At 41.5% G+C, this 13282-nt stretch overlaps 1 protein-coding gene and 1 long non-coding RNA gene across 2 annotated transcripts; one reads left to right on the top strand and one right to left on the bottom strand.

Moving 5' to 3' along the window:
* The first annotated feature begins 934 nt into the window (after positions 1-934).
* Positions 935-12996, top strand: LOC116229868 (ICOS ligand). The gene is made up of 6 exons (XM_031594613.2): positions 935-1133; positions 3125-3165; positions 4953-5315; positions 5902-6186; positions 7222-7398; positions 10485-12996. The coding sequence occupies exons 1-6, from the start codon at positions 1120-1122 to the stop codon at positions 10493-10495; spliced, it is 891 nt and encodes a 296-aa protein (XP_031450473.1). The 5' UTR covers positions 935-1119; the 3' UTR covers positions 10496-12996.
* Positions 2749-4479, bottom strand: LOC149919954 (uncharacterized). Its single transcript, XR_016459545.1, has 3 exons — positions 4289-4479; positions 3996-4159; positions 2749-2830 (listed from the first exon to the last, which is right to left on the bottom strand). It is a non-coding gene; the product is annotated as an uncharacterized LOC149919954 (long non-coding RNA).
* Positions 12997-13282: the final 286 nt, after the last annotated feature.

Raw genomic sequence — 13282 nt, 5'->3', positions numbered from 1 at the left:
TGATTCTATGACACGTTTCAGTGCAAGACACAAATTGACTGCTAACAACACGTTCTGTACCAACTGTAATTCTTGTCTATCTTTAAGTGCAACATAAGTTTAAGTCAGCTCTATCAGAACCAGGTTAATGATGTGCAGTGTATCAGTGGTGTGCAGATAGGGTGAAGGAGTGTTGGCTCAAACACCTGAAGCTAGTCCTCCTCTTTGCCTAGGGCTAGCAATGGAAATAGCATTTAGAATCACAGAATCAAGAAATGGTTTGGGTTTGAATGAACCTTAAGGATCATCTAGGTCCAATCCCCTGCCGTGGACAGTGTTACCAACCACTAGGCCTACAGTCTTGCCTAATACCTGAGTTTCTTGCTCCTCATGGACAAAATATTTGGTGTTTCCAGTGTGACTCGAAAACCAAAACAAAATACAAATATTAATGCAACGATCATTGTTAGTGACCAACACTGAAGCATGCATTTGCAGCACAGAGCTTTGTGCCACGTGTCGCGGCGGTGACAGGAAGGTGCAGAGGTGGCCCAGCTGGTAGGAGGCTCACAGCAAACACACCAAACACCAGCACCTAGATGGAGCCAGATGCCAAATGGGTTGAATGGGAACCATGGCTTTCAAACATCTGACTACAGCTACAATGCCTTTATCAGAGTGCTTTTAAAGCCAACTTATATCTTCCATCTTCTAAGCGTGACCACGTGCCACCTCAAATATCGCTTACGGTCATTTACTAATTAGATAATAATTGTCAGGGTTGGAAAAGACATCTAAGATCATCAGTCCAACCTTACCAACAATAAACCTAATCTCTTTTGAAAGTCATTTTGAAACGTCATTTGGCAACCGAGCCCCAGCGACCCGGGGCAGCTTTCCATCGGCTGGCAAGATTACACAACCTTGTCCCAACTCCACCCGGACGGGGCTCCCCCCGCTCCCTTCCCACCTCCAGCTCCAGCCCCGAAACGGCGGGGAGGGCAATGCCCCGAGCCCTGGGCTGGCCTCAGCCAGACCCAGCCCCGCGGCAGGCGGAAATCCCCGGCGGAGGAGGGGGAAGCGGAATGGCCTGACCCGGGCTAGCCGGCAAGGCATAGCGCGGCTCAGCCAGCTGCAGCGATGAAGCGGCGCGGGTGAGTAAGCTGGCCGGGCGCGGGAATCCAGCGGGGGTCCTCGGCAAGGTGGGAGTGACTGGAGGGGTTCGGGGGTCTTGGGGAGCCGGGCAGCCCCGCAGCCCGATGGGGAGAGCGGTGTGTGGGCTGTCAGCCCATCGCGTGTTCACGGTGAGTTGAGTCTTTTACGGAGCGTTTATTTGCTCGGGTGTGGGCGACGGATGAATGGGAGAGGGACCACTGGTTTCGATGGCATGCATTGGTGCTGTCTGAACAGCGGGGGAGTAGCAAAGCGTCACAGACAGTCCATTTGTCAATGAGAGCAAGAGGAAAAGAGATTTTGCTGCTACAGGGGGGGATGAAGCTGTAAGGCATACAGATGGAACAAAAGCCTGAAGTCAGTATTGCAAACATGAGGTCAGCTTTTATCGGGCTATTTTGTGCCAGAACAGCACTGTCTTTTGACTGTGGAATAAGTCGCTCATGAAAAAGCTGAGATGCTGGTAGAAAGAGTTAACTCACTGAGCAAGAATGTATGAAAGAGGAAGTATAACTTTCTCCCATTTCACATGATATTAAAAAAAGAGTAGTAGAAGAAGAAGGTGTGGGAAAAAAAGGAGAAAAACCTTACACTACCCTTAAAACAATAATATTTTTTTAAAAGAGTGATACTGGGGGGTTAGTGTGTTGAACACATGAGCTGCACATCCGTACAGTGCAAAGAGAGATTTCACTGCTCTCTGCAGGCAAGAGCACCTCCCTGTTCCAACAGGAGCTTGGCATGAAGGAGAAGATTTGGGCTGAGGCAGCCCACACAGCCACAGCTGCAAAGTCCTCAAAGAATGAGCATCTGTAGGTCTGTCCAACAGTATATGTAGCATAATCTACTAAAACAACAAATCAGATTTACTCGTATGTATTAAAAAGTGGATTCTGGCTGATTAACTAAGAATTCATTGATATCAGAAAATGCCTTCTATGGGAAATTCCCTGCAGAGTCCCACAACAAGCGATCAATTGTCATTCTCCATTTAAAGCAAATGACTTGCTATATCCAGAATTTCTAACTTGGGTGGGGAACAGCAAAACAAATACAACCCGCGATTAAGAAATACATTCAGGTGAGCTTTGAGGCAGACATTTACAAGCTTGGCACAAGATACACAGATAATCCTGCAGGGGGTGAATACAGCAGAAATACAGCATGAAACCACAGACACCCAAAGTTGCTGCCAGGAACACAAGCAAAGCTGCCTCCTTGGAGTATTTAGTTACACACACGTGGGAGATTTGCACTTCAGGGCTGACTGCAGATTTGCTAAACTGAGTGCTACACTTCTATCTTTCTCAAAGATATATAAGCCTTATAAGGGGAGCATTAGATTACTCAGGCTTTATAGGTAAGTCAAATCGGGTTTTCTTTTATCAGCTGTCAGGTGCAGCTCCTCTGGGGAGGTCCCTCATTGTTAACTTCTCCAAAAGAATAGAACACACCAAGCGCTTTCCATCGAAACCTTTGAATGACTCCACATTATCACTGTTTCCTGTTTACGTGTTTTATTGAGGGCAGAAAACACACTGCTGCTTGTAGGGTCATAACTCCAAACAACAGGATGCAAGGCTCTGACCCAAATCTCAGCCTGCACAGCTGCTCGCCTTCCAGTGACCAGGGTACAGCACAAGGATAGTGGGGCCTCCCATCCATCCGGGTGGTTTGCCTTCAGCAGAAAAGATGGGCACAACATCAGCTATTCTGCTGTGGATTCCAATATCAGTGTACTTTGCTTCTATTTGTGGTTTCAGCCACCCACCCCCGGTTATGTTGTTTGCACAAGAACTTTGGCAGCTGTCAAAAATGCAAATGCTTTAAGGGGAATTTGCATAATTGTCATTGTTACTTAATTTATCCACTTCTACACTACTGAAACAATCAATATTATGCTTATCTTTTGTGTAAACAATCCAGAAACTAACACCTATTTTGTAACATTTCTGTTTGCTTTTTCTTTTAGTTACGGATTTCTGTTACTGTTCCTTCACATCCTGAGAGCTGGTAAGTTGAGAACCCTTCAGCTAAAATGAATTTGCCCTCCTTTGAATTTCTTGGACAAACAAGCAGATTACAATTTAAACACCTGCATGTTTTCAGCAAACTCATGAGAATTCCTCAATGAGAATTCCTCTTGTGGCACACATCAGGGAATGAGGATCAGTTTCTGCCTGTTTCCATATACAAGGAATGGTAGCAGTTTTACTCAAATTGCTCTGCTTGCTTCACAGGCATCCCCACTTATTTATGTCTAACCACCAACAGAAGTCCTTAGAAATGGATGCTGATAACCAATCTCATGTGCTTGCATCAAGTCAGCACTCGTAATATGCCCTAATTATCCATTACTGTGTCAAGTGCCCAGAATTAGCACTACAGAATCATCTACTACACTTCTAAACTTTGCTTTCAGAATAAAGATAAGGTTAAAGGCTGTCACCTGGTGATATTGAAATATTTCTAGAGTTGTTTCTCCATTCTTCCTTAATGACTGGAAAGCACATAATATCATCAAGCAAACTTCATGTCCCCAAAAACAGGACAAACTGTACCAGTTTGTCTCAACGAATGCTGACTAGCCCATCCTATAGAAGACCAGTAAAAGAGGTGCACCCAGGCAATGATTTTTGCAGCATTACTTTTCCTACTTCTTCAAGGAGTTTCCCCAGGTCTGAGCAACATCCCTGCTGCTATTAAACCCTGCTGCTTCTTCTTGTGCCCAGGAAAGGTCATGGGCCTGGGAGCAGACACAGCTTTCCTCCCCAGCACTGTTTTTAAGCCAGATGCCCAACCCTTCAGAAGTGGGTGAGCTCATTCTGAAACCACTTACTCACCAGAAGAAGAGGCTTCATCTGTCTTAGCTGAGGCCAGGAAAAGTGCACTGAGAGCCAAATATGGTGCTGGCCTATCTCAGGTGGCTCTCAGGGCTATGAGTGTCTAATGGACGTGTCACTAGCTGTATAAGGACATGCTAGTTTATTTGTTCAGAGGGTGACGCCTGTAAGTAATAAAAAACGTTAACAGTATGGACATGCCCACTTTGAGACACACCTGGTTGTTTGTTGTTTGGGGTTTTTTTACCTACCTTTTTTATTTTGGTCTAAAAATAGCAGTAGCACTCTCTTACCTGTATTTCCAGTCCTAGTGATTTTCCTATGGCATTTTTCTTATTCAAACAAAGTGATTATTGATGCATTTGGACTTGAATATGTGTCTGCAGCCAGTTTAGTCTGACTGTCCTCCTTCCATTGGGCTGGGAACAGTTAGACTGGTTGATCCGTGGAGAAATAAATAAGCAGAATTCTTTATACTGTAAAAGGTCCCTTTGGAAAATACGTAGACAAATATACACACAGAATTAGTCACTGATGAAGAGGAGCAGGTCAAGAAGAAGAAATGACTGAAGTGAACATCATCACTTGTTAGAATACAAATACTGGAATCACTGAATCATTAAATCATTAATGTTGGAAAAGACCACTAAGATTGTCTAGTCCTCTCATCTGTCTGCTGTCACCATGCCCACTGCCCACATCCCTCAGTGCCACATCCACACAGCTCTTGAACACCTCCAGGGATGGTGACTCCACCACCTCCTTGGGCAGCCTGTGCCACTGCCTCACCAGTCTTTCAGAAAAGAACTATTTCCTAGTATCCAACCTGAACCTACCCTGGTACAAACATGAGGCCATTCCCTTTTGAGTCCAATTGTGGTAGAATGTACATGGAAAAAAAAATACTTTTTTTTCATGCAACTTCCCCTTATTCTCCCTCTCTTTTTCTTTTTGTAGTTACTGCGCTGGAGAAGATCTTCAGTAAACCTGGGGACAATGTTACACTGAGTTGCATTTATCCAGGAAGAGAATTCAGCTTAGACAATCTGCGAGTATACTGGCAAATAGCTGATAATGAAGATACAGAGCCATGTTCAGTAGTGCATGCACTGATCTCTGGTCAAGACAATGAAAGTCTGCAGTGCAGTCAGTTTAAAAACAGGACTCAGTTATTATGGGATAAACTAGGAGATGGCAATTTTTCTCTACTACTATTTAATGTCAGACAGAGCGATGAACATACGTACCGATGTGTAGTGATGCAGACAGCTGAATATACCAAAGTGATTCACCAGGAGCAAGTGGTTCTAAGCCTGGCAGGTAAGAACTGTTACTGCTTGCACATGTTTGCCCAAATTCTAATTCTAATGGTTTCAGTTAGTGCCATTTTCATAGTGTCTTTAAGCAAGTACTAATGTTGGAAATATAACCTGGACTCAGTGATCTTTTATGGGTCCCTTCCACCTTGGGATATTCTGTATTCTACTTCAATACTTTGCAGGAATTAAATTTACTTATTTGAAATGTTACAGATAGAGAATCTACAGTTGTAACAACCATTTATCCAGTGTTGTTCATTTGTTTCTTCTCAATTCATTTGTCATTAATATGCCTTATAGTCATTATTCTGAAATTGATGAATATGTCATCAATATGCACTAGCAGATGACTGGATCACAGTAGTTCAGGAACTTGCTTTCATCCTTTGAAATTAGCATCAGCTTTCTGCCCTCCCAGCAGTTCTCACAGAACTTTGGCTTATGTACCAAGTCCACAAATGTTTTCCTTTCAAGTTGTGAGGGTTTCATGTATCCCAGCGCTTCTGATTCAGAATCCATGTCAAGATTCTCTCTTTCCAATACATCTCAAAGTTGTGACAACTATTTTCTTTCTCCTTTCTCTCCAGCTAGTTACAGCCAACCAATACTCAGTGGGCCTGTAAGAAACAGTTACAACACTGGAGAAGAGGTGACTTTCAGCTGCAGATCTGACAATGGATACCCCGAACCGAATGTTTATTGGATAAATAGAACAGACAACACACGCCTGTCTCAGTCAAGTTTTAATATCACCCAACATCCCGATGGCACTTACAGTGTTTTGAGCACACTGAAGGTTAAAGCAACTTCTGATATGCAAATAGAGTGCTTCATAGAAAATGAAATACTGCAGGAAAACACATCAGCCAACTGTAAGTTCCTCTATGACACCTCCTGTTTTCTAGATAGCAGATATATCAACCAGCATGGATTTGTCTGTGAAGATCACTAACAAGGGGCATGAAAAAAAATGCAATAGTTCCAAAAAAAAAAAAAACCACTAAGAAAGTTCAGTTTTTCCCTCAGGCTTAGCTATAGAATTTATTCTTCAAAAATAAACATAGCACCCCATTGAGCATGTCATGACAATAGTACTGAGTAGCTCTATTTTTCAAGGCAGTCACTAGACTCTACCTTTGGGTTCCTTGCATTAGATTACTCTTCAGATGGTACCATGCAGTTGATCTGCAATACCTCAACTCTCTGTCTGATGGCTTTGTAGCACTCATATTTGCTTTGTGCTTTGTCTAGTTTTGAAGTTCTGCTTCCAGTCCCCAAAACTCAACTCAACTCAGTGCGCTGCTTAAAGTAGGCCTGTAGCTAACAGTTACCATTAACCCAATAGAACAACCCTCCTAATATCACAAATGCAATAGGCTATTTATAGCTGATATTAGTGACCAATAGTAGGAACACAAATATTTAGCCTCTATTTTTCACAAAATTTGAAAGCTATTAAAAAATAGAAGCTCTAAAAGAGTTACAGCTACAAGACCAATAGTGAATGTCACGGTCCCTAAGTAGCTATGGAGATAAGCTACTTGGAGTGGTAGAACTTCTCCTGAGGTGGCTCTTCAGTCTCCTTGGTCCTGGCTCCCACCACCTTCTTTCCCAGCTCTAACATGCCGTGTCCTGAGATTGACAGGAAGAATGAAAATGAAGAAGGTCACGTGTGCAATATGATGATGGGGGGGGATGAAGTGGCACTGTATGATTATATTAACAAATTGTCTAAGCTAGAGATGGGCTTTGCTCAAAAGGAATACCTTCATAACCACAGTGAGAGGAATAACACAAATAATTAGTCCCTCCCTTTTTTGTGTGTGTGCAAGACATAATCACATCATTGCCTGATATGAAATGAGCAAATTTACAACTTATTGCATCCTTTTTCTATTTGATTCTAGACACAGAGGAGATGCAAATCAATGGTTCCAGCACAGGAAGTCATAAAGAGCTGGCAAAAAGCGGACAAGGTGCTCAAGCAGCTGCAGTTGTGTCAGTTGTGATTCTGATGGCTTTTCTGACTGTGTTGATCTCCTGGCTGTGGAGACGGAGGTCCTCTCAACTAGTATCATACACAGGTAACGAGGCCCTTTATTTGTGTGACTAAATCTCCAGGGAAGACCTGGGTCAAGTGGGGTAAAGCTCTTGTCCAGCTCCTGCAGGAGCTGGTAGAGGCCACGTTCTTCCTTCAGAAACAGCCTATGAGTTGAGCTGGGCAACTCTTTTTCAAAACATGGAGCAGTGGAGTTCATGCCCAAAAATCTATCCTTGACGAAATGATGACCTAGACTGTAAGGAAATAGAGTATGGAGCTTATTTTGCTGTCCAAAGAGCATTTAGCAGATTGAACTCCCAGCTTTGGTGGATGTGGTTTAATATTAATCTTGACAGTGTAAAGATTTTGATTATCCTACACACTTAAAGCACTGTTTATTTCAACAGATGTTCAACAAAATGAAGACAGCAAAAAACTGTACTAGAAATATGTTACTGTATTTGACTCAAGAATGACTTAACATCATAGGTTCATCACTCATGTTGAGCTCAAGGCCTTCAGGTTAGATTTACTGAATTATATGAACTAAAGGACGTAAAGCAATGGCCATACCCATCTCTCAGCCCCTTCCTCAAACTCTGTAAGTGTTGCCAAAAGTGGCCTGAGTGTTCCACTTCCAGTAAAATGCTTCTTCCAGGTTTTGGGTAAAAGACACAAGCAGTGAGTAGGGACATTGAGCATGCAGGTGGAGCCACCTCCCCCTCAACGTTGTAACTGCTGTGCAGATACTGTGGCAAAACTTGACAAATTGTTTTAAATGCTGAATCCTCAAGCCTAGATAACAATGACCACTGACTATATCAATACCCAGGATAAAATGGTTGTTCCCTGTTTTCTTAGGTGTCACATCCTTGAAAGTCTTTTGCTCAGCTACACAGACAGATAATTTTCTTTATGTCTATGAACCTGAGCCTGTACACAGCCAATTAAAAATAAATAAATAAAGATTAAGCACTCATTTCCAAGGAAAAACAAGGTTCAGACCTTCAGCATTTTCATAATAAAGATGACAGCATGTTTAACGATTCATTATTTATAGCAGAGATAAAAAAAAAAAAAAAAAAAAAAAATTGAATGAAAAATCCAAAACATTTAGAAAAACAAACTCAGCACAGCCAACTTGTGAGTGCACAAAGGGCATGAAATATTTGTCTATTAATTTGGCAATTCTTGCTGAAGCAAATGACCATTGGCAGTCTTTACAGAACAGACACAAAATACTGTGGTTCTACCAAAGCTTGTAATATTTGAAACAATTGGAAGCATAGACTGCATTAGCAGATGCAGTGAATGCACCAATTGATAATATCCAGCAGAAGCAAAATAACCCTTAAAAAGAAAAATGTCAAGAACTAACGTTGTAGTCATGCAAACTGGATCAATGGTCTGTTGTTTTCCAGACCTATCATGCAATCACAGTCTGATCCACAAAAGCTGTGTTTGCTAAATATCAACAGACACTGCACTGTGTCCCACAAAGATAATGTAGAAAGAAGGATGACTTTTAGCTCTTCAGATAAGAAACAATTTCTTCTTCATCCCTATGTGTTGCAATAGATAAATCCTAGCAGTTTATTATATATATAAATATCAAGCTTTTCCTCCTCTGACTTATACCAGGCCCTATGCAATTAGATTTCCGGGCTAGTTTCTTCTGTAACTAGAAGAAATCCTGTGACATAAATAAAAGTAAATATTTATTTTATATTGAAAGCTGCTATAGCAAAATTTGTTTAATAAAAACAAAACAAAGACGCCTTGCAAACATTGTATTTTCCTTGGCACAACTCTGCACCATTTGTGGAAGAGGAGGTGGGACAGCAGCTTTTATATCTTCTTACTATCAGAATCTGTCACACCTCCAATGGCAATTTTCCTCCAACAGAGCTGTGGAAAACACTGAAGGGAAGGGGTACTAAATCTTTTGGTCATCCCTAAGTTGGGGGCAACTTAGACCAAAACCAGAGAAATGAGGGTGATCCAGGGAATACGATCACTGATGAAAAAACTGGTTGTCCTTGCCTTTTCCACTCTAAACAAAAACATACAGACAAAATAAAAATCTTCTTTGGAGAGTCCTTACAGATGACAAGTTATTTACTGTCTTAACCCCATGGACAACATGTTTTCAGGGACAATGAGTTTAAACAAAGAAGATTTAAACTGCATGTTAGAAAAACAGCTTTTCTAAGGGAAACAGTTGAGCACTGCAACAGGCTATCAAGCCTCCATCAGCCCAGGCATGTTGTTGGCCTGTTGTTTTGTGGTTTTGTTTTTGTTTTTAACAACAAAGAAAACATGATAAATAGCCTAGAAATATCTGGTGCATCCCTGGAGCAAGAAGATTGTCTCTTGGAGAAATTCTGTCTCGATTCAACTGTCACCAGAGATTTTCAAGTGCATTGTGTGATAGGGAGTAAGGGACTGCAGAGGTTGCACCCACCAGGAAGCTCTGCCATGGCATTCTGCTTTTCAACACTCATATGTTTCTGCTCCTGGTGATTTGACTATGAAGATCTGATTTCTATGAGAGGTGGAATCTTGAATACCGCAAAAACAAGGATCACCTACTGAGGCTAGCTGCTGTTAGAAAGAAAAAGATTTTGGAAATGGGAGGAAGACAAGATGCAGAGAAGTGTAACTTCATCTCCATAGGATTTAGTTCTCCAGCTGTGCGTTGCAGTTGGTGGGGCAAGATGCTCCAACTCAGGAGAAATTCAGACCTGGATCCAAAACCCCTGTTCTGGACTGCTGTCCAGAGAGATCCCTCCACTGCCTGTAGAGCTGCCTCAGGAAGCTGGTTTCTTTTGACTACATATAGGCTACATATAGTGCATCTGATTTTTGGGAACCAAGTATGTGGAACCAAGAGTAGGACTTGATGATTCTTATGGGTTCCTACCAACTAGGGATATTCCATGATCTCTTTATCTGAGATTATCTTATAAGAAATCAAAAATGCCACCAGCACCCCGTTCTTATAGCTGAGCAGCTCATTCCATCAATTGTAAAGGAAAAATAACACTAGGAGATGATTATTTGTGTGGACTTTTGTTGTTTTTTTTAACTTTTTTTTTTTCCTAAAAATCAGTAATTTTGTTTTTACAGCACCTGTCTAATGGGAACATCTGCCAACAACTCAGGCAGCTGGAGGTGCATCAAGAGGAGCATACCCCTTGTCTCAGCAGCAGCATTGCTTGTAATACAAGCGACAGGTTTGTGCTGAGTGTGCCAAGACTGATGTCAAGAAGCTTCTTCAACAGAAGAAAAACCAAAATCCATTGGATTCCTGTTCTGATCAGGAGCTGTGTCTCAACACCTGTAAACTTCTTCAGATGGTTTTCAGTGTTTTGAGCTCCTACGCTGGGGAAGAGCAGTGAGCCTCGCACTTAGCTACTCTGTTCTAGAGTCTCTCGTCATCACCGCTGAGGAATTCGTTTTGAGTACAAGTGGCCATGTTTCAGGAGCATGGGAAGTTCTGTTTCCTTCTCCTTTTGCTGACAGTGACTACTGAATGTGAAAAGGCAGCTAAAAATAAGGAGGAAAGGAAAACCAAAGGACTTTCTAGAAAGTGAGATGTGTAACTTTTTTCACATTTCGCTATCTACAGTACATTCTGTCATTGATTTCACCAGCTGCACGTTATTATGTACAGAATGAGCCAGACTATCTTGACCTGGTCCTAATAAAATAGGTTTTGCCATGACTGGGTTAAGCACTGAATGTGTGAACAAAGATAAATCTCCTTTAAAGGCACTTGATATTAAAATTTTATTCTTTACTGAATGTCTTACCAAAAAGGAGACTTCAACTTTCTACAGAAGCTGGTGCTTACTGTGTGAGAGACCAGCCTGTGGAAAACAGATTAAAAACAGTGCTCTCTCCTGTGTTGATGTAAGGTTACCTTGACATATCTCTGCCTGGATGAAACAAGAAATCCATACTCAGGCTCTGTTCAATTCAGCTTGCCTTTATTTAAGGCCAGCAGCACCCAGGGAGAGTTTGAACTGATTTTATTTTTTTTTAAATGCTTCTTCTTGTCTCATCCTTTCACCAAGGAAAAAGGAGTGCAAAGCAGTTCAATATGTTAACTATGAATGTTTTTGACGTGTTGATGGCTAAAGGAAAGAAAGGGAAGAAAAGTGAAGAACGGCATTTTCTTCCATGTGCCATCATCTGTGCCTTACTGGTTCAGCTCCAATTAAGCTGGAGCAAATAGATGAAGATAGCAAACAGTAAATGTGACTGATAGCCTAAAATTTTGGAGGAGAATAAATCAATATTAGTTCTTTTCTGTTGGGGTGGGTGGTGGTAATGATTTTAATACTGAGTCCTGGAAAAACTCCTGCAGCAGTTGCTAGACTAAAATTCTACTATTTCTGCAGTCACAGCCTTGTTTGTCCCAGCTCCACATAGAGATGGCTGTCCAGTGTCAACCATGAGTTAGGAAGTTTTTGTTTATTTGTTTTAAATCAAGATCAGCTTTCAAATCCTAGTGAAGCAAAAATAAATTATCTTTTTCTGCCTTTGTGCAAAACCCAGACCCATTTGGTGACACTTCTGTTGAAACAATACCCCTGTGGGCTCAGAGTTGGCTAACTGCACTGTCAGTATTATGTGGGAGTCTCATGGGCTCAGTTTTTATGACATTCAAGGGAAGGAAAAATACAGCTCTCACTTGATGCAATCTGAGCTCACTCCCCAGTTTGAGGAGGATAGAAAAATTTTAAAAAAGTCCAATCTGCAACTAAATAATTGTTCATGTCTCCTGTTTTGGCTGCAAGTAACTGTGTACGATAATGTTCTGAAGGCATTTTATCTATTCATGTTAGAAAAGCATTGTATATTTGTTAACTTTCAATGTCTGTGAAAGCTGTTCTTTTATTTATTAATTCCACTTTTGCCACATCTTGCATTCCTATTTACAACCGTAACACACCCTATCAGGTAGGACATTTAGCTCACGATATGTTTCAGATTAAGTAACTTACAGCATGTCAGTAATCTTAAGTGTCCACTTTTCCTCGTCTTACTTCTTGTCCATTAATCTAAGTGTTTGATATCTTCTGAGCCCATATTTAGTCTTCAGGCAAAATCTATCCAGTGTTTGCTGAAGACAGAATGCAAGCTCACAAACACATTTGAGATGTGACTGCCACCTGCACAGATGTGAAGGGCAACCATTTCCTGGTGGTTCAGTGAGCCATTTTCTCACTCTCTATCCTGTGAAGTTGTTTTGGGTAACCTCTTTAGTGCCACCGTAACTGACAGAAGCCTTCTATAAAAACAGTTTTCCTCCTTCATATTCTACCAGTACAAAAAACCATAGTGCTTCAGAAACGTAAGGGGTGACCTAGCAATCACTCCACAGTATGCTGTTTAGAAAATTTAGGACAGAGAAGTTCTTACTTCTGGCTTTACTTCATGATACATAGTGAATACATCTAAGAGCAACAGCTTGCTCTTGCAAAATCCATACTTTCAACTGATTTAAGTTTCCAGCTGTTTTTGGAGGCAAGAAAATCCTGGATGACAATTGTTTGTTACTTGGAAATTCTGTAATAACAGCTTGTCATCACATACTATGTTTATATTATAAATAAAAGCCTATTAATTCTTCTTTATGTTTCACTAAGTCTATCAGCACAATCAAGACAAGCTACAACACAGCGATGCCTCAGCCAGGGCAACAGTTTTACTGTCAACTGGACTCCTCTAGGCATTCAAGTCGTCCTTTCCAAAGCCCTCAGATGAGAAGGGACTGATGAAACACAGCTCTGCAAGCTTTTGCTACATCTTGCTCTACACCTTGAACAAAACCTGGGCAGTAGCTCAAAAATAGCACAAAGCCTGGGCTGACACATGCTTTGCTCACCCACCTTAGGAACCCCTAACAGAGCAAAGGT

This window comes from Phasianus colchicus, chromosome 1, assembly GCF_987193195.1.
Source record: "Phasianus colchicus chromosome 1, bPhaCol1.hap1.1, whole genome shotgun sequence".
NCBI classification, from domain to species: domain Eukaryota; kingdom Metazoa; phylum Chordata; class Aves; order Galliformes; family Phasianidae; genus Phasianus; species Phasianus colchicus.
This window is presented reverse-complemented; position numbering and strand designations above follow the sequence as displayed.